The sequence below is a fragment of the Babylonia areolata genome, chromosome 27, assembly GCF_041734735.1.
Source record: "Babylonia areolata isolate BAREFJ2019XMU chromosome 27, ASM4173473v1, whole genome shotgun sequence".
Classification (NCBI taxonomy): domain Eukaryota; kingdom Metazoa; phylum Mollusca; class Gastropoda; order Neogastropoda; family Buccinidae; genus Babylonia; species Babylonia areolata.
Window position 1 is genome coordinate 24970499 of NC_134902.1, and position 22375 is coordinate 24992873.

The 22375-nt window shown below is 42.8% G+C and overlaps 1 protein-coding gene across 1 annotated transcript; it reads left to right on the forward strand.

The window, feature by feature from the left end:
• Nucleotides 1-1544: 1544 nt before the first annotated feature.
• Nucleotides 1545-21540, forward strand: LOC143301032 (peptide chain release factor 1-like). The gene is made up of 9 exons (XM_076615034.1): nt 1545-1681; nt 2582-3515; nt 4040-4184; nt 7318-7400; nt 8216-8399; nt 13461-13624; nt 15808-15925; nt 18150-18225; nt 21231-21540. The coding sequence occupies exons 2-9, from the start codon at nt 2682-2684 to the stop codon at nt 21538-21540; spliced, it is 1914 nt and encodes a 637-aa protein (XP_076471149.1). The 5' UTR covers nt 1545-1681; nt 2582-2681.
• Nucleotides 21541-22375: the final 835 nt, after the last annotated feature.

Below are 22375 nucleotides of genomic sequence, written 5' to 3' on the forward strand. Positions count from 1 at the left end.
ACTAAAAAACCCAACCCATTTTCCCACCGTTTTCAAAAGTTTTTTTTCCACCCCAGAAGAATGTAACCAATCCCCTTTAACAAGCTCGCCCTTCGCCTCCAAAGCCGTCTAAAAAAACCAAGGCGCCGTTTTGTCCGAAAAATTTTTCAGTTCGGATAAACCCCTTAGCCCCCTGTTTTCCCCTTTTGGGGTTTTTTCCCTGTAAACCCCCGTCCCAGGGAAGTCCTTTGTTAAGGGAAATGGTGAAAGGAACTTTTTGGGTTTTTTTTTTTTTTCCCAAAATTTTTCATATTAAGTTTCCCGACCCGGATGCTGGCCAGGGTGATGAACGGGCCTGGGGGCCACCTTTTCAGCCAGCCCTTCAGCTAGGATACAGTCATTCCTAAAGAGTGGTTTTGCTCCGCTCGACGGCCAGCTATTGCCCCCTCTGACGAGAAAAACGAAAGGGCCTGCCGTGGTGCGGCCTTTTGCCCGATCCAGTGGGGAAAAGGGTTTTCTCGTGCCTTCCCCAAAATTTTTGGGGTAATAAATGTTTTAAGATAAAAATTTTTTCTTTTTGGGATACTGATGACTGCGCCATGGTTTGTTTTGGTGTGGGATTGGAAGTGGACCTATTCGTCGCCAAAACCAAATTTTTTAAGGTTGGCGACTAATGAACGACCGGAGGGGCCGGTGCGGGATAACACAAAATCCCCGGGCACCCAACGCCTCCACACCACAGTGCGTTCCCCAAAAAAAAACCACCCCCCCAAAAACCAAATAAAAACCTTTTCCCCCAAAAAATTCTGCCGGATCCAACTGCTTTTTGCTTTGCACAACCGGGGGTGGTGTGGTGGGGGTGTGTGTGGGTGTGGGTTTGGGTTTTTGGATTGTGGTGTCCTGACCCGGCTCACCATCCGAGGGGTGGTGGGGTGGGTGTGTGTGGATGATTGTGGTTGTTGGTTAGGTTATGTGGGATTGGGGGTTGGCCTAAACTGAGTCTCTCTCTGTTTCTCTGTCAGTGTGTGAGTGTGTGTGTTTGTCAGTGTTTGTGTGTGTGTGTGTGTGTGTGTGTGTGTGTGTGTGTGTGTGTGTGTGTGTGTGTGTGTGTGTGTGTGTGTGTGTGTGTGTGTGTGTGTGTGTGTGTGTGTGTGTGTGTGTGTGTGCATTTTTCTCACGGTTCACTGGCGTAAGTATAAGAACTTGAACCCGGGCCGTCGGCGAGCCAACTGACGGACTAAACTGAGTTTTAAAAGTGATTAGAAAAGAAAAACAAAACAAAAACAAACCAAAAAAAAAAAAAAAAAAAAAACCCTACAAAAACCCCCACATTATCTGTTCAATACACGACCGTGCCCTTGATTTCTGCGAAGACCCAAATGCTGAACAACTGAAAAATTAGTGAGAAAAAGACAAGTATATCTTTTTTTCGTAAATGGTATGGTAAAAAGTTTCATGTGCAAGGGAAATAACGCCCGGCTTTTGTAGCAGACGAGGACGACCGCAGCACATGCGCTTTGAGGTCAGTATGTACAAGTATGCACGGAACACTTTTCAATAAAAACAAAAGCGCTTCGGGAAATATTCTTCTGACCGGCTGGCATGAAGTTAGGCGACTTTTGAAAATCCTTATGACATCATCTTTACAGTATGATTACCGTGTTGAACATTGGACTGTTTGTGTGTCGATGTCGCCGGGAGGGTGTGTAGAACTTTGATTTAAGACTCACAGTAGTACGTACATGTTTGTCAGTGTGCCACTGTTCGCACACGTCGTGCGGATGCTTACATCTCTCTCTCTCTCTCTCTCTCTCTCTCTCTCTCTCTCTGTCTTAATCTCTCTCTCTCTCTCTCTCTCTCTCTCAGTATGCCAGTGTGTGTAAACCATTGATGTGAGAAAAAACTGAAACTTAGTTCTGTTAGACTGGAATATTTAGTTCTTTTAAACTTGAATATTACACGAATTATAACTTGAATATTACATGAATTATAATGGTAATGCACCTTTAGATTAGACTGATACTTTTTCTGGTGTTTCCTTACATTTTCATGTGTATATGAATCATTCGATTTATTAAGTTATAAACCCAACATTGGATTTGAATTTAGTATTGAACTTGATAAATTTGGGATACATTTTTTTTCTCTTCCTGCATGTGTGTGTGTGTGTGGCGGGGGTGGGGGGTGTTTGTTTTTGTGTTTTTTTGCTTGTGCTTCCCATTTCCTGAAAAACCTGGCTTTTGTTAGCTGCAGGAACAGGAAAAATGGTTTTGAGCAGATTTTGGAATTACAGATTGTGAGAAAAATAAATGACACCATAGCTGACCATGATGCAGAGTCAACAAGTTCTTGTACACATCAGAGCAGTGATACCATGTAAGAGCTTTTACTATTTGAATAATACATATAATATAATTTGATACTACTGGGTATATAGATCCTTCTATTCTTTTAGATAAATATAATGTTGCTTGCTTGTTCCTTTTGGAAATGCTGTATCTGTGCTTGATCATTACATATAAAAGAGAAAAAAATCAGATGCTAGGGTGGAGAAGTTTGTTTCACTGTTGTTTTCTATATTGTTTTTCTTTATCTGTTCCAGGAACTAAATAAAGCATGGAAAAGTTTACAAAGTCACTTTCTGATATGCAGCAGCATATATATATGAGTTAGACTACACCGTTCCACCAGTCACCTTGTCAATGGACTTCACACTTTCGAAAATGGGAAAACTCACCATGCTGACACGATCTGCAATGCTGCAAAGAGTTATACCTGCACTGGTGTGTCGTCAGTCTTATCACAGGACTCCAGTCAACCACAGAGCATCACATTCACAGGGATGTTCATTGGAACCCATGCACCTGCATACTGGAAAGGGTTCATTATCAGCATCTTTGAATCATTGTCAGTCGAGGAACTGTGTTTACTGGACTGGTGGCAAAACCACCCAGAATTTGCATAGTAAGAATATTCTTTGGCTCCTTTCCAACAAGCACAAAACAGTGAAACACAAATCTGTTTTAGCACAGCACAGTCTTGTTTCTACAGCTGCAGTGGTAAGGTGCACATGCAGTAAAAACCAGTCACTGAGCTCTCGTGGAAGTGCAGTGAAACAGTGCTTGTGTGGTATCACAAACACTGGTAGAAACCACTCACCAGAAAGAACTTCAGGCACTGCAGAATGCATCAGCGGCTTTTCTGCCTTACCCAAAGACAACGCGGTTGGTAGTCACAGTTTGTTTAGAACCAGTGTTCCTGCAGACTCTGGTCTACTATCTTGTGAAAGAACACACACACCATTCAGGAGTTTGATGCACAGGTTCAGCGGCTGTTCAACGGGGCTTTTATTAATAAGTCGTTCACCGTGTTCCCCAACTTTGTCAAGGGCACGCAACCTCCACACATTTTCACAGAACTTCTTACAGACAGCAGAGCATGGAGCATCCAGGATTGAGGTCAGAGGTCTCCACACAAGAGAGGACTTCACCCTGGAGAACACGCAGTACCGACAGTACCTGGACAGTCTGGTTCAGGTTTGTTGTTTTGTTGTTACAGTTTCTCAAGGAGGTGTCACTGTAATTGGACAAGTTCATATAGCTACACCAGTTCTGCTAGGCAGATGCCTGACCAGCAGCATAACCCAACATGCTCAGTCAGGCGTTGAGCTGATGTATACATATTTTTGTGTACCTATCAGAGTTGATTTCTTTCTACAGAAATTTGCCACAGGCCTGACCAGCAGCATAACCCAACGTGCTTAGTCAGGCCTTGAGTGCATGCATATATGTATTTGTGTACCTATCAGAGTAGATTTCTTCTACACAGTTTTGCCAGAGGACAACACTTTTGTTGCCATGGTTCTTATTTCAGTGCACAAAGGACATGCTGCACATGGGACCGGGGTTTATCGTTTCTTCCAGATGACATGACACTCACTGACTCAGTTTGATTTTCCAGTCAAACTTGGGAGAAAGGGAGAGACCAGGATTCAAACTCAGACAGATGCTTCATCAACAGATAAGTGTCTTGACCACTCTGCCACCTTGCTCTGGTTCAGGAGCACAGGGAGATGGCCGACGCCCAGTTGAGGGGGGAGAACGTCAACCACGGCCGCCTGATGTTCCTGGAGTCGGTGGCCACCACGGTGAAGGAGATGCGGTCTGCTCTGGATGACGTGTTAGACCTCAAGTCTATTTTGTCAGGTAGGTCAGGGGGTGTTTATAAAACAAACAAATTCTTTAAAATTTCCTTAAATCATTTATCTTAGTGGAGGTGGATGATTTTTTTTTTTTAACTGATGGAAGTGTTATTAGAAGAATGTTCCAATAATCAAACATCAACACCCCATGCTTCGTCCCACTGCCCCCCAAACTAAAGTATTTCTTATTCCTTTGGTGTACATATTATGCATATGCAGAAAATCCAATACTCATGTTAAAAAAAATCAGTAATTTGTGTCAGCGTGGTTTATGGAAATAGGAACACATCCAGCATGCACACCTCTGAAAATGAGGTATGACTGCCTGAGCAGTGGGATAGAAACAGTCATAAATCCACTTGATACATACACACAACACACACACACACACACACACACACACACACACACAATCTTATGTGTGTGGGTTTGTGTGTGGGTTTGTGTGTGTGTGTGTGTGTGTGTGTGAACATAGAATTTGTAGCTCGCAAACGCAGACAGAAAGGAAGATCATACAACTTTTCTAAATTGTTAGTGTGTTCCTTTATAAGGAACATACAGTACACATGCAATATTTTCTCTGAATGCAGTATGTGCTGGATCCTTTTTTATTTTCTTTTTTTTCCAAACTGATTGCCCAGTCATTGAGTGCAAAAAGGGCGTAGCAGTCAGTGGATTAACGTTCAGATGGAAAAACTGTTTAAGCTTTGGGAATCATGCAGAAAGCCATAATTTGTATTTGTATTTGTATTTCTTTTTATCACAACAGATTTCTCTGTGTGAAATTCGGGCTGCTCTCCCAGGGGAGAGTGCGTTGCTACACTACAGCGCCACCCATTTTTTTTGGTATTTTTTCCTGCGTGCAGTTTTATTTGTATTTCCTATAGAAGTGGATTTTTCTACAGAATTTTGCCAGGAACAACCCTTTTGTTGCTGTGGGTTCTTTTACGTGCACTAAGTGCATGCTGCACACAGGACCTCGGTTTATCATCTCATCGGAATTTAGATAGACGGCATATCATAACGGCTCAGTGTTGACCCAGCAGTTTTTGTTGCTGTTGTTAACTTCTGTAATTATAGCAGTAGTAGTCTTCAAGTATATGTCTTTCCATTTTAACTTTTGTAAGTAAGATTGGATGAGAGAAGAAAAAAAGGGGGTGGGGGTGGGGGGAGTTGAGGGGTGGGGGGTTAGGGTAAGGTTGGTAAAGGAGTAAGATCATATGTGTCCGTGGACAAATGTAGGAGGGAAGGTGGAGGAGGGTGGTGGTGGTGGTGCAGAATTAAAACAAAGAAAATAGTCAAATAAACATCAAACAATTGTAACAAATTGTCCTAGGGGACTGTGCAATATGAGATGACATTTGGAAATTTCTAAGTTGAATTCGACAGAGCCAGAAAAAAAGGCAAGAATTCTTTTAAGTTTCATCATTCTGCCTTTGCAAGAAATTTGTAACAAAATCAGGTTTAATACTTTTATCTTGTGTGTTGATATTTTAACCAGTCTTGATGTGATTACACGTATCTGATGTGTTCATATTTGATTCACCCATGACATCAAAATAATGAACTTTGACTACATTACAACTGATTTATAGTTTTAAAAATTATTATTGTTGAAGACAATGCCACTTGAAACTGCCATTATAATGCACCATCATGAATATTTAAAACATGAATATATAATTCTTTAAAGTAGTTGTTGATGTTGCTGTTGTGTGTGGCATCATATTGTGTTGGACAAGGAGGGATTCAGGAAGGCTGCAGAATGGTTTAGATAGTTGTCTACTAAAACAGCATCCATGAAGATCTGGGTTCAAGTCCTGGTCTCAACCTTTCTCCTAAGTTTGACCGGAAAACCAAACCGAGCTTCTAGACATTCAGATGAGGCAGTAAACTGAGACTGAGAGCCCATGTGCAACATGAACTTTGCACTCTGAAAAATAACCCTTGGCAACGTATGTTGTCCTCTGGCAAAATTCTGTAGAAGAGATCTACTCTGAGAGGTACACAATATATGCTTGCACTCAAGGCCTTACTAGCTTGCTGGGCTATGCTGCTGTCAAGCATCTGCCAAGCATGTGTGATGTAGCATATATGCATGATAGTCACAGTCATGTCCAGCTATGACCATCAGAACAGCAGAGGAGGTAACTGCTGTCCCAACTATCTGGGCTAGAATTTGATTATAGTGGAGAGTGTATCGCCCAAGTTACACCCCACTCCAACCCCTCACTCCCCACTCTCTCAGCCAAGAGGGTTTTAGGACAGTTAGCGTTCGCATGGTTCCCAAAGGCCAGCAGGTCCCCAAGGCTACAGCACTAACAGCCAGTGCTGATCTTGCCTCCTAGTTTGAGAGTCTTAGTCCTTCACAAAAGACTAAGCTGTAAATGGCTTCCCATTGCAGTAATAATAATAATGGATACTTATATAGCACACTATCGAGAAATCTGTTCTAGGTGCTTTACAAAAACGCTTTCGTTAACATAAAACATTACATCTATGTTACATACACACACCAAAACGTGACTACACACACACACACACACACACTACGTACATACAGTAGAAAAACCCATTGATCATACAGCTCTTACTTTGCTGTTGACCCAGCTGTAAGCTTATGTCAGTCTGTGGCATCACAGGACTCATTTGTTTTGTATTTGTATTTGTATTCCTTTTTATCACAACAGATTTCTCTGTGTGAAATTTGGGCTGCTGTCCCCAGGGAGAGCGCGTCGCTACACTACAGCGCCACCCTTTTTAAAAAAAATTTTTCCTGCGTGCAGTTTTATTTGTTTTTCCTGTCGAAGTGGATTTTTCTTCAGAATTTTGCCAGGAACAACCCTTTTGTTGCTGTGGGTTCTTTTATGTGCGCTAAGTGCATGCTGCACACGGGACCTCGGTTTATCGTCTCATCCGAATGACTAGCGCCCAGACCACCACTCAATGTCTAGTGGAGGGGGAGAAAATATCGGCAGCTGAGCCGTGATTCGATCCAGCACGCTCAGATTCTCTCACTTCCTAGGCGGACACGTTACCTCTAGGCCATCACTCATAGGATGTATATATGGATTTGTTAAAACCCAGTGATGCCTCCTTGAGAGACTGAAGCTGAAAGCAAACTGTGTCGGCTGCAGGGGAGGAGGACAGAGAGCTGCAGAGTCTGGCCAAGGTGGATGTGGAGAACATGCAGCAGCACATTGAGCACCTGCAGGATCAGGTTCGGCGCTTGTCTGTCTGTCCGATTGTTTGTTTCTTTGTTTGCTTTTTTATGGACATTTGTTGTTTCCACTTACTGCGCACAAGTGGTGGACTCACACATGTGAATGTGAACCACAGAAAATTAATATATTATGTACAGGTAGAGGTAAGCACACAACGCACGCACGCACGCACATGCAAGCAGGTGACTTTTGCATATGCACACATAAAGATGCACACATATGAACATGCATACAAATGATGACAATATCATATGCACTCCTATAAATTATCACACAGATGAACATGCACACAGGAGAAACAAATTCAAGCGTGTCTAATGTAACTTTAAATGAAAACATGTCAAATTAAAGAACAAACAAAATTATGCACACAGAACATGGATATATATATATATATGTGTGTGTGTGTGTGTGTGTGTGTGCGCGCATAATGATGCACACACACACACACACACACACACATATGAACATACAGCCAAATATGGAAACCACATGAATATAGATATATATGTATACATATGTGCACATATGTATGGACAAACACATGCACACATAATCATAATGTATGCAGGCACACAAACAAATACACACACAAACATGTTTGCAACACACCCATGCACAAACATGCATACATACATGCATGCATATGCACATACAGATGCACACACAGATGCACACACACACACACACACACACACACACACAAGCAAACACACACAAACACACACACACAAGCACACACACACACATATACCCATCCGTCCCTCTGCTATTCATATTCATTTATCTGAACCCTCTCTCTCCCCTTCAGCTAGTGGACTTACTGGTGGGTCCTGAGCCAGGAGACAAGAACGACATCATGTTGGAGGTGTCGGCCGGAGTTGGCGGCCAGGAGGCTATGCTCTTCACGGCCGAGATGTTTGACATGTACGCTGGCTACGCCGACTTCAAAGGCTGGACGTTCGGCACCGTGGATTACGAGAAAAGCGAGATTGGTATACATGTGTGGGTGGATACTGAACGAATGTGACATTCTCTTGTCTCAAGCTCTCCGTAGTTCCCACTGGCAATGATTGCTTGAGTGTGTGCATGTACATGTGTGCAGGGTATGATGAAGGAGGTGTTTGGCCATGTACATATATGCATGTTTATGTGCTGCATACATGCGTTGTTTCCTTTATGAAATGCATTTGATTTTAATCCAGGCATCATTTACTTGACAGTTTTTTTGTTTGATGGGTTTGGAAATGTGCTGCTGCATATTGATTTCTGCGTGTGAACGCAGTGGAGGTAGACAGAGAGCTTCTATCTACGTGTTAAATATTTTTGCCGGTTAAATTTTTTTGGCGGTCTCCACTCTGGGAGGGACGCTCACTCAGTCTGGCTCTGCGACTAAGCCATTATTGTCGTTAGTAGGGGGCTTAGTAGGTGGTGTCCTAAGTATGTTAAATCAGAACAGGCACCACTGAACACCGCTGAAGTGACTCAGCAGCAGTGCAGGGTCTCCTCTGGTGTGTGGCCTCCTGGCAACCTAACATCGATGCGGACTGCTGACGCTGGAACTGTGACAGACAAACCTGGGTGTGGCAGTGCATGGGGGAATCTAAATGAGTGGCATGGGAGTAATGCCACTGAAATGGTGCAGATGATGGGGCAGCAAAAAAAAAAAAAAAAAAAAAAAAAAAAATTGCAACGTTTTCTTGTAACTGGATCATGCTAGGCGCTTTGTGCAGCATTAGTGCTGGTTGACACACTATAGAAAAGTTAAGTATTGTTATGAATTTACCTATGAAAGGAGTGGGAAAACACCTTTTGAGAGTTTAGTAACTTGAGCAAGACTGTGAGACTCGAGAATTGTTATTGTGGTGTCGCATATATAGATCAATCTGCATGCTTTGATGCCTCAGTGAAACTAAACCCACGGAGTGATGGCCTAGAGGTAACGCGTCCGCCTAGGAAGTGAGAGAATCTGAGCTCGCTGGATCGAATCACGGCTCAGCCGCCGATATTTTCTCCCCTCCACTAGACATTGAGTGGTGGTCTGGGCTCTAGTCATTCGGATGAGACGATAAACCGAGGTCCCGTGTGCAGCATGCTCTTAGCGCACGTAAAAGAACCCACAGCAACAAAAGGGTTGTTGCTGGCAAAATTCTGAAGAAAAATCCACTTCGATAGGAAAAACAAATAAAACTACACACAGGAAAAAATAACAAAAAAAATTGGTGGCGCTGTAGTATAGCGGCACACTCTCCCTGGGGAGAGCAGCCCGAATTTCACACAGAGAAATCTGCTGTGATAAAAAGAAATACAAATACAAATTATGTATTTCATTTATGAAGGATAATTAGTTTGCGATCATGTCAATAGATAAGACATGCATGAAGCAACGTCAAAATACATCCCCGATTTCTCACTATTTTAAAAAAATTTTTTGTTATTATTATCAATTTTTGGATACTATTGATGACAACATTTTTCTTGGTTTTTCTTTATGATTCATTATTACATTTCATATTTCTTTCTGTGACCCTGTTCTATCCCTCCCCCCACCCACCCCCCACACCCCCTGAACAGTTCTCATTGAGTTAAAATCAGTCAGGGGGAAGGGGGGGGGGGTCTTTTTTTTCCATGACACCTGTCCCGTTTCTTCACACACACACACTGCTATAAGTATAAGAATGTAGGACATTCACACATGCTCTACAAAAAAAAAAGGAACCGCCACCCCCTCCAAAAAGCAAAACAATAACAAAAACAACAACAAAAGCTACAAAAATGCCTCAAAATGACATGGAATTCTAAAATTCTTATTGAATTAATATGTATGATTGATTTAATGCACACTCACATGCAGATCTGTTTTGCATGCACTCAGGTTTCTGGATGCCAAGGGCTTTGGAAGCAGACTTAAGACTTTGAGTCTTCACATGGTCATGCGCTCACATACATTCCGATTTACTGGTCCACCATCCCACATAGTTCCACACTTCCTCGTGTGTTCATGTATGCAAACACACACACACACACACACACACACACACACACATGCACTCTGATATGGTGGCCAAGTGGTAACGTATCCGCCTAGGAAGCGAGAGAACCTGGGGGTACACTACAGGATCAAATCCTTCACTCGCCGGAATGTTCTCCACCATCCACTAGATCCTGAGTGGTGGTCTGGATGTTAGTTAGTACACTCTGAAAGCTTCTCTGAAGGCCTTCAACATCAGCCATGACACATGGGAGCTGAATGCAATGGACAGACCAAAGTGGCGTTCAGCTGTCCACAAAGGCACCAAATCCTGTGAGGCCAACAGAATCGCTGCAGCAGAGCAACGCAGACAGGCCAGGAAAAGCAGTGCCAGCAAGTCCCCAACAGCCGCCACCATCCCCTGTCCACACTGCGTCAGAACCTTCCGGGCGCGGATTGGCCAGACCAGTCATCTGCGCACCCACAGAGCCCAACCCACCCACCCCCAGGATGACTAGATGGTCCTCGTTGATCCCGACGGACAAACCACAGTCATTCGGATGAGATCATAAACTGAGGTCCCCTTGCGCAGCATGAACTTAGTGCTCGCAGAAGAACCCATGGCGACAAGAGACTTTGTCCATGGCAAAATTTGTAGTAATTCTGGAAGTGTGTGCTGTGTGTGCTTGTGTGTGTGTGTGTGTGTGTGTGCGTGGGGGTGGGGGGGTCGGGGGGGTATGTAATTGCTTGTGTGTGTGTGTGTGCTTGTGTGTGTGCGTGTGTGTGTGTGTGTGTGTGTGGTGTATGTATGTGCTTGTGTGCGTGCTTGTGTGTGTGTGTGTGGTGTATGTATGTGCTTGTGTGCGTGTGTGTGTGTGTGTGTGTGTGCTTGTGTGTGTGTGTGTGTGTGTGTGTGTTTGTGTGTGTGTGTGTGTGTGTGTGTGAGAGAGAGAGAGAGAGAGAGAGAGAGACTCTGAAGCATGACTGAATAATGCAAGAAATGGTTGATGAGTGCCCACAGGCACCTGTCAGTTGTGCAAATGACTTGTGTTTGTAAAGCGCTTAGAGTTTGATCTCAGACTGCAGGTAGGTGCAAAATAAGTATCAATAACAATAATAAATAACTTATTGTGTTAACCACAGTTTGATCTGAAACTGAAGACAGGCGCTGTATATGTATCAATAATAATGGTAAATAAATATATACATTGTTACTATAGTTTGATCAGAAACTGAAGGTAAACAGTGTATAGGTATCAGCAGCAATAATGAATAACTTACTGTGTTACCACAGTTTGAGTTCTAACTGAAGATAGGTGCTGTATATGTGTCAATAATAATGGTAGATGAATACACTATTACTGTAGTTTGATCTCTAACTGAAAGTAGGCACTTTATAAGTATCAATGACAATAATGAATAAAATACCATGTTACCACGGTAGTTTGATCTCTAACTGAAGTGAATGTAGGCGCTATATAAGTATCAATAACAGTTATAAATGACACACTGTGTTAACGTAGTTTGATCTCTGACTGAAGGTAAGGGTTATATTCTGATAGACTGATTTCTACCGAGCAGTCATTGAAAGTGTGCTAACCTTCGCTATTACTGTTTGGTATGGAAACATTTTCAAGGCAGAAAGTTGCAGCCCTTAACAGAATTGTAAAAACTGCTACCAAGATTACCGGGGCTGATCTACCTTCTCTAGAAGACATATATTATAAGTGGCTACTCAAAAAAGCAAAATCAATCAGCCAGGAAGAATCACATCCAGATTTTGGGGTTTTCGAGATGCTCCCCTGTGGTCGACGGTACAGAAGTATAAGGACGAAAACCAATCGCTTCGCCAATAGCTTTTTCCCCACAGCAGTCAACGCCCTGTCTCTCAAACAAATCCATTATGACTAATAGAATTGTGCAATTAACAACCATCTACCTGAAGATCTAGTCATCAGCCCCATCCACATGTAATATGCGGCTTCTGTTCAAACGTGTGTGTGAGAGAGAGAGAATATGTGTGTATGTGTGTGTGTGTGTGTGTGTGTGTACGGATGCATGCATATGTGTGTGTGTGTGCAGTGCATGCATGTGTGAGTATGCACAAGTTTTTACTTTGATATGCACTTATATGTATCTTAATTTCTACTGTATCTGTGTTCGTGTATGATTTTTGATTTATGTTGTACCTTGTTATGTACTATCCCCCCCAATATTCCTTGTGACCCTGGTACACTTGGTAATAAAGACATATTCTATTCTGTATAAGTATCAATAACAATAATAAATGAAATACCATGTCACCACTGTTTCATCTCAATCTGAAGATACATACTATAGTAAGTATCAGTGATAATTGTAAATAACCTACTGTGTTACCATAGTTCGATCTCTAAATGAAGGTAGGTGCTATATATAACTATCATTAACAGTAATAAATGACATACCATACTACCACAGTTTGATCTCTAACTGAAGGTAGGCTGGGCATTATACAAGTATCAATAACAATAATAAGCAACATACCATGTTACCATAGTTCGAACTCTAAATAAAGGTAGGTGTTATATAAGTTATCAACAACAATAATAGATTTATAACCTGTCACCATGGTTTGATCTTTAACTGAAGATAGGCAGTATATAAGTATCAATAACAATAATGACTTTATTAGGTGTTACCATACATAAGTAACAATAATAAAAATAATAATGAATAATATACAGTGTTACAATTCTGCAGGTGGTGTGTGACGAGCGTCAGGCAAAACAAGTAACAACAATGATAACAATAATAAAATTACACAGTGTTACAATGATAGGCAATACATAAGTAACAACAATGATAACAGTAATAAAATTACACAGTGTTACAATGATAGGCAATACATAAGTAACAACAATAATAATAATGAATATAAACAGTGTTACAATTTAATAATAATAATAATAATAATAATGATAATAATAATAACAATAATAATAATAATAATAATAATATTAATAATGATAATAATAATAATGATAATGGTGATGATGATGATGATGATGATGATAAATAATATACATTGCTGCAATCCTTGCAGGCGGTGTGCGGCGGGCGTCAGCGCTGATCACGGGCATGGAGGTGTACAAGCATCTCAAGTTTGAGGCCGGGGTGCACAGGGTCCAGCGGGTACCAAAGACTGAGCGCTCGGGTCGGATCCACACCAGCACCATGACTGTGGCTGTCCTTCCTCAGCCTTCACAGGTCAGTGGGTAAAATGTGTGTATGTGTGTGTGTCTGTGTGTGTGTATGTGTAAGGGTGGGTGGTGTGTGTGTGTGTGTGTGTGTGTGTAAGGGTGGGTGGTGTGTGTGTGTGTGTGTATAAGGGTGAGTGGTGTGTGTGTGTGTGTGTGTGTGTGTGTGTGTGTGTAAGGGTGGGTGGTGTGTGTGTGTGTGTGTAAGGGTGGGTGGTGTGTGTGTGTGTGTGTAAGGGTGAGTGGTGTGTGTGTGTGTGTGTGTGTGTAAGGGTGGGTGGTGTGTGTGTGTGTGTGTAAGGGTGAGTGGTGTGTGTGTGTGTGTGTGTGTGTAAGGGTGGGTGGTGTGTGTGTGTATGTGTGTCCGTGCATGTGTGTGTGTGTATGTGTGTGTGGTGTATGTGTGTGTATGTGTAAGGGTGGGTGGTGTGGGTGGATGGGTCTTGGGTGAGTGAGAGTATGTGTGTGTGTGTAAGGATGGGTGTGTGTGTGGGTGGGTGGGTGAGGATGGTTGGATGAGTGGTGTGTGTGTAGGGGTGTGTGTGTGTGTGGTGTTGGTGGATGGGTGAATGGTTTGTGTGGATTGTGTGTCTGTTTGTGTGTGTGTGTGTGTAGGAGTGTGTGCTGTGAGTGAGTGGTTGGGCGAGTGATGTGTGTGTAGGAGTGTATGTGTATGTATGTGTGTGTTCATGGATGTGTTTTATGTGTGTGAGTGTGTTTGTGTGTGTGTGTGTTTGGGGATGTGTGTGTTGTGTGTGTGTGTGTACGTGTGTGTCTGCGTGACAGCATCGTGAGAATAGAAGTTTTTGCAAGAGTCAGAGCCATTGAATGCAGTACCGTTGTCAGGTTTGAGTGAGTCTGGATCGCCAGCTTCAGAGAACATTTTGTCGAGTTGTTTTAAGAGATGACTCCACAGGACTTCCTTTTCTTCACCCCCTCGAAGAAATTGGAACATACAGAACACAGCTTTTTTTTTCTTCTTTTTTTTTTTTTTTTTTTTAATACATTTTTCGACAGCATTCCATATTATTTGTTTTATTAACTCACTCAGTACGGCCAGTCCTCTCTTCTCCTCTACACAGACCCCTCGGATGTCCAGTGGGTGTCTGAATGACCCAACCTTTAGCTTCCGTCGTCAGAACTGTGGTATTCTTTGTCAACATTCACCTCTTCAGTATAAGAGCCTTCTGCTTGCAATATTTTGATGGTGGTAATTGGGCTGAAACGCTGTTAACGTCGTCTCTTTCGCCGTTCGTATGGAGAGAGTTAAATCTTAGGGCTGCAATGGCTCCCTGCGGAGTGCCTGCTCTGAGAAAAGGAGAAGGAAAGGAAGCAAAATATGAAAGCTGCAGCTGAAACTGCGGTGGTGTGCACTGTAAACATGACCATGTTTATAAATTCCACACTTAGATTGCTCTTATCTTTAACTGTTTTCTCAGGTTTTTTATGTATGTATTGTTGGAACATAAAGAGTTTCTGCACTGAGATTATTATGACTTCGTGGGTTTTGTAAGTTGTGCTTTTTTTTTTTTTAGTATTAAAGATTGTGCTTTTAGGAATTTTTTAATTACTTTTTTGGTTTGTTTCCACTTCATCTTTAAGAAACTTTTTTTTATTTTTTAAATCAGATTTGTAAAAGCATGTAGAGCTTGTTCTTGTTTGTATTCTAGGGCTATATAAAGATTTATGATGATTATTGTCTTTGTTGTCATCATCATTATCAGTAGTAGTAGTAGTAGTATCTTTACTGTCAGTAGAAGGTGTTGTAGCATTAATGTTTTTTGAGTAGTAATAGTAGTAGTAGTGTTATTAGTATTATACATAGTACTAGTCATAGTAGTAGTGTTATTAGTATTATCAGTATTAATTTTATATCAATAGTGTTAACAGTATTATTATCAATTGATCATGTGGTGTGTGTGTGTATGTGTGTTTGTGTGTGTGTATGTGTGTGTGTGTGTGAGTGTTTGTGTGTGTGTGTGTGTGTGTGTGTGTGTGTGAGTGTGTGTGTGTGTGTGTGAGTGTGTGTGTGAGTGTGTGTGTATGTGTGTGTGTGTGAGTGTGTGTGTGTGTATGTGTGTGTGTGTGTGTGTGTGTGTGTGTGTGTGTGTGTGTGTGTGTTTGTGTGTGTGTGTGTGTGTGTGTGTGTGTGTGTGTGAGTGTGTGTGTGTGTGTGTGTGTGTGTGTGTTCAGATTGACATCAGCGTGAACCCGAAGGACCTTCACATTGACACGTTCCGTGCTGGAGGGGCGGGGGGTCAGCATGTCAACAAGACAGAGAGCGCCGTGCGCATCACACACAAACCTTCAGGTCAGGGGTGGGGAGGAGGGTGTGGGGGGAGGGGGGGGAGGCAGGGTGGATTTTGAGGTGGGGGGGGGGGGGGTGTGGGGGGTGGATGTGGACGTTTGGGTTTGAACAGTATATTTATTTCGAGGAAGACGGCAGAATGGTTAAAAACCCTTGAGTGCCGTAGAACATAGCACGTACATGCATAGTGATGTCACCGATGAAGTCGTCAGAAAAAGGGAAATGACTCTGGAAGGCTGAAAATTCACACAGTTTATCTAGAGTGGTATATCTCCAGACCCTGTTATCATTTTTAGGCTTATTGTTTTGGATATTGTTTTATGACCTGAAACACCACTTTCTGCTGTTTTCCCCCCTGGCCCTGAAGGGGTTTTAAAACAGTTATCTGCTAATGCAGTGTCCGAGAGGGTCTGGGTTTGAATCACGGTCTCGCCTTTTCTCCCAAATTTGACTGGAAAATCAAAGTGAGCGTCTAGTCATTCGGATGAGATGATAAACCGAGATCCTGTATGTAGCATGCACTTGTGATGCACAGAAAAAGAACCCATGGCAATATATAAGTGTTGTCCTCTGGTGAAATTCTGTAGAAGAAAATCCACTCTGGTAGGTACACGAATATATATGTGCATGCACTCAAGATCTGATAAATGCGTCGGGTTATACTTCTTCTTCTTCTTCTTCTGCGTTCACTCGTATGCACACGAGTGGGCTCTTACGTGTATGACCGTTTTTACCCCGCCATGTAGGCAGCCATACTCTGTTTTCGGGGGTGTGCATGCTGGGTATGTTCTTGTTTCCATAACCCACCAAACGCTGACATGGATTACAGGATCTTTAACGTGCGTATTTGATCTTCTGCTTGCATATACACACGAAGGGGGTTCAGGCACTAGCAGGTCTGCACATATGTTGACCTGGGAGATCGTAAAAATCTCCACCCTTTACCCATCAGGCGCCATCACCGTGATTCGAACCCGGGACCCTCAGATTGACAGTCCAACGCTTTAACCACTCGGCTATTGCGCCCATCGTTGGGTTATACTACTATCATGCATCTGCCTGGCAGATATGGTGTTGTGTAGATTTGTCTGAAGGCAGTGACGCCTCCTTGAGAAACTGAAACTCTTCCGGGAGGTTGTCGGCCGTAGCTACTTTCGTTTTCCCCGCATAGGCAGGTATTAGTTTGCACAGGACAGGAATGTCAGACCCCTGCCGGAGTCTGCACTAGTGGGTCATGGTAAGTGTGTTAGATAAATGTAATTCTAGGAAGAAAATTTCCTTTTAACTCACTCAGTACGGCCAGTCCTCTCTTCTCCTCCACACAGACACCTCGGATGTCCAGTGGGTGTCTCAATGATCCAACCTTTAGCTTCCGTCGTCAGAATTGTGGTATTCTTTGTCAACATTCACCTCTTCAGTATAAGAGCCTTCCGCTTGCAATATTTTGATGATGGTAATTGGGGTGAAACGCTGTTAACGTCGTCTCTTTCGCCGTTCGTATGGAAAGAGTTAAAAGATTTCACAAAGCAGCTTAGTTATAGATGAACAGGACGCCAAGAAAATCGTGTGCAAAGTCCAGTTCTGATACATAAGTGTATCTTAAGTATGTGATGGATGTCTTCACAGCTAGAAAAAACAAACAAACAAACAAACAACAACAAAAAATCAACAATAATTGATGAGAGATGGTTTTTGACAAAGCAACACAAAAGACATCGTTTTTTTGTTCATGTTTAGGGGTGGTTGATTGGTGCTGGGTGGTGTTTTGTTAGTGCTGTTGTCGTTTGAAAGTGTGCGTGATGAGAAAGAAGTTTTGTGTGAACATGTATCTGACATGTTTGTGGGGTTGTTGCTGTACCAAATGGTAAAATACACTCATTGCTGATTTGTGAAATTTGTGAGGTGAGTTAGAGAGTGACGTGTGTGTGGTCTGTTTGTGTATTTGAGTGTGTATGTGCTGTTGTATGTGTGTTTTTGTGTCTGTGTTGTATGTGCTGTTGTGCATGTGTGTGTGTGTGTGTGTGTGTGTGTGTGTGTGTGCGTGTGTGTGTGCTGTTGTGCATGTGTATGTGTGTGTGTGTGCAGAGGTCCAAGTCAGTGCAGATTTTAATTCTGTATGAATCTGTTTACAAAATCTTAACACAAGGCATGAATGATGCTATGCCAGTGACATGAGCGATACGATACAGTCTTCCCAGTGATGCAGTGGTGGTGTGTGTGTGTGCAGGCACGGTGGCTGAGTGTCAGCAGGAGCGGTCACAGATCAAGAACAGGGAGCTGGCCATGAAGATTCTGCTGTCCAGGTCAGTACGCACCTTTCGCAGGTGACTCAATAAATCCCTACCTACCTACCTGACACAGGTGACACAAGAAATCCCTGCCTACCTACCTGACACAGGTGACACAAGAAATCCCTACCTACCCACCTGACAGGTGACACAAGAAATCCCTACCTACCTACCTGACACAGATGACACAAGAAATCCCTACCTTCCCACCTGACACAGGTGACACAAGAAATCCCTGCCTATCCACCTGACACAGGTGACACAAGAAATCACTACCAACCCACCTGACACAGGTGACACAAGGAATTCCTGCCTATCCACCTGACACAGGTAACACAAGAAATCCCTACCAACCCACCTGACACAGGTGACATAAGAAATCTCTACCTACCTACCTGACACAGGTGACACAAGAAATCCCTACCTACCTACCTGACACAGGTGACACAAGAAATCCCTACCTACCTACCTGACACAGGTGACACAAGAAATCCCTACCTACCTACCTGACACAGGTGACACAAGAAATCCCCACCTTCCTACCTGACACAGGTGACACAAGAAATTCCTGCCTATCCACCTGACACAGGTGACACAAGAAATCACTACCAACCCACCTGACACAGGTGACACAAGAAATCCCTACCTACCTACCTGACACAGGTGACACAAGAAATCCCCACCTTCCTACCTGACACAGGTGACACAAGAAATCCCTACCTACCTACCTGACACAGGTGACACAAGAAATCCCTACCAACCCACCTGACACAGGTGACACAAGAAATCCCTACCAACCCACCTGACACAGGTGACACAAGAAATCCCTACCAACCCACCTGACACAGGTGACACAAGAAATCCCTACCTACCCACCTGACAGAGGTGACACAATAAATCCCTGCCAACCCGCCTGACAGAGGTGACACAAGAAATCACTGCCAACCCACCTGACACAGGTGACACAAGAAATCCCTGCCTACGCACCTGACACAGGTGACACAAGAAATCCCTACCAAACCACCTGACACAGGTGACACAAGAAATCCCTACCAACCCACCTGACACAGGTGACACAAGAAATCCCCTCCTACCTACCTGACACAGGTGACACAAGAAATCCCTGCCTACCTACCTGACACAAGTGACACAAGAAATCCCTACCTATCCACCTGACAAAGGTAACACAAGAAATCCCTGCCAACCCACCTGACACAGGTGACACAAGAAATCCCTACCTACCTACCTGACACAGGTGACACAAGAAATCCCTGCCTACCTACCTGACACAGGTGACACAAGAAATCCCCTCCTACCTACCTGACACAGGTGACACAAGAAATCCCTGCCTACCTACCTGACACAAGTGACACAAGAAATCCCTACCTATCCACCTGACAAAGGTAACACAAGAAATCCCTACCAACCCACCTGACACAGGTGACACAAGAAATCCCTGCCAACCCACCTGACACAGGTGACACAAGAAATCCTTGCCAACCCACCTGACACAGGTGACACAAGAAATCCCTGCCAACTCACCTGTCATAGGTAACATTACCTGGCTTTTGATTGGTGAAAAAGAAATCCTGTCAACCATCAGACTTTCTGCAGGAGAAAAGAAAGGAATCCCTATATATATATATATATATACCTAGAATAAAGTCCATATTTATGCAGTGATGTTTCATATATATATATATATATATATATATATATATATATATATATATATATATTATGTGTAGATTTGTGTAATTCGCTTCCATTACGAAGTTGCTTTTATACATATTTAACTTATCATTTTAGCATGTCTTAATGTGTTGTGCTCATTTTAACACGTTTTATTGTACTGTGCTAACACGTTTTATTGTAGTGTGCTCATTTTAATGTCTTATTGCACTGTGCTTATTTTAACATCTTATTGTACTGTGCTCGTTTTAATGTCATTTTATTGTGCTCATTAATGTCTTATTGCACTGTGCCCATTTTAATGTCTATTTGTACAATGCTCATTTCAACATTTTATTGCACTGTGTTTTAATATGTTATTGTATTGTGCTTGTTTTAATGTCTTATTTTATTGTGCTCATTAATGTCTTATTGCACTGTGCTCATTTTAATGTCTTATTGTACGATATTCATTTCATCATTTTATTGCACTGTATTTTAATGTCTTATTGCATTGTGCTCATTTTAACATCTTATTGTACTGTGCTCGTTTTTACACGTCTTATGGTACTGTGCCTATTTTAATATCATATTGCATTGTGCTCATTTTAACATCTCTTATTGTACTGTGCTCATTTTAATACATCTTACCATACTAATGCATATTTTCACACACATCTTATTGTACTGTGCTTGTTTTAACATCTTATTGTACTGTGCTCATTTTAACATGTTCTGTTGTAATGTTCTTTGAGCCTTCTGGTTGTTAGGGAAAGGCGCAATGTGAATAAAGTCTATTGTGATTATCTTCTTCTTCTTCTTCGTTCGTGGGCTGCAACTCCCACGTTCACTTGTATGAATATGAGTGGGTTTTTATGTGTATGACCATTTTTACCCTGCAGTGTAGGCAGCCATACTCCGTTTTCAGGGATGTGCATTCTGGGTATGTTCTTGTTTCCATAACCCACCGAACGCTGACATGGTTTACAGGATCTTTAACGTGCGTACTTGATCTTCTGCTTGAGTATACACACAAAAGGGGATTCAGACACGAGCAGGACTGCACATATGTTGACCTGGGAGATCAGAAAAATCTCCACCCTTTACCCACCAGGCGATGTTTCCGAGATTCGAACCCGGGACCCTCAGATTGAAAGTCCAACACTTTAGCCACTCAGCTATTGCGCCTGTCTGTATCATTATTATTATAATTGTTATTATTATTGTTACTATCACTATTATCATTATTATTATTATGATTATTTCTATTATGATGATGATTATCATTACTGTTATCATTATTATCATAATTATTATAATTACCCTTGTGTGTGTGTGTGTGTGCCCAGACTGTACCAGAAGCAGGTGGAGGAGCAGGAGGCGGCCCTGCGCCGGAAGCGCAGGCTGCAGGTGGGCTCAGCGGGGCGCTCGGAGAAGATCCGAACCTACAACTACAGCCAGGACCGCGTGACAGACCACCGGGGCCCCCTGACCCTGTTCGGCGTGGCGGCCTTCATGGGGGGCGTTGGTGGGAGGGAGGATGGGGGGGGAGGGCTGGAGGAGGTCATCCAGTCGCTGATGACGCGGTCACGCCTGCAGGCTCTGGCTGCCACCGTGGAGGAGTTCGCGGAGGTCACGGGGTCACAGGGGCGGAGGTGAAGCAGAGGTCAAGTTTGAGGGGAGGGGAATATGTGGGGTTTTCAGGGGGGGCGGGGGGGGGGGAGTATGTGTTTGTTAGGGAACGTGATTTAGATAGGTAGGAAACTGTTGTGGATGAACATTTTTTTTTTAAGGAATTCTTTTATAGAATGACTGAGAAAAAATAATGGGCTTTTGAAACACTGATTACTTTTATCAGCATTGGCGATTCATTTTGCTCTTGTTTTTTTTTTTCTTTTTCATTTATTCATTTGTTTGTTTATTGATTTATTTATCTAGCTATCTACATATTCATTTGTTTGTTTATGTATTTATTAATTTATTTTTCTTTGACGTTGTCAGACGAAAGTTCTTGTTCATCTTGTCATTGCGTTCTCCGCATTGCCAGGGTGTGCTGAAAGAGGACTGCTCCTGAATATGCTTCATCAGTGAAGGGCTGTCACCTCCATCACTGAGATAAGACAGCTTGCTACTGGTCAGGATGTCTTCTTCTTCTTCTTCTGCGTTCACTCGTATGCACACAAGTGGGCTTTTACGTCTATGACCGTTTTTACCCCGCCATGTAGGCAGCCATACTCCATTTTCGGGGGTGTGCATGCTGGGTATGTTCTTGTTTCCATAACCCACCGAACACTGACATGGATTACAGGATCTTTAACGTGCGTATTTGATCTTCTGCTTGCATATACACACGAAGGGGGTTCAGGCACTAGCAGGTCTGCACATATGTTGACCTGGGAGATTGTAAAAATCTCCACCCTTTACCCACCAGGCGCTGTCACCGTGATTTGAACCCGGGACCCTCAGATTGACAGTCCAACGCTTTAACCACTCG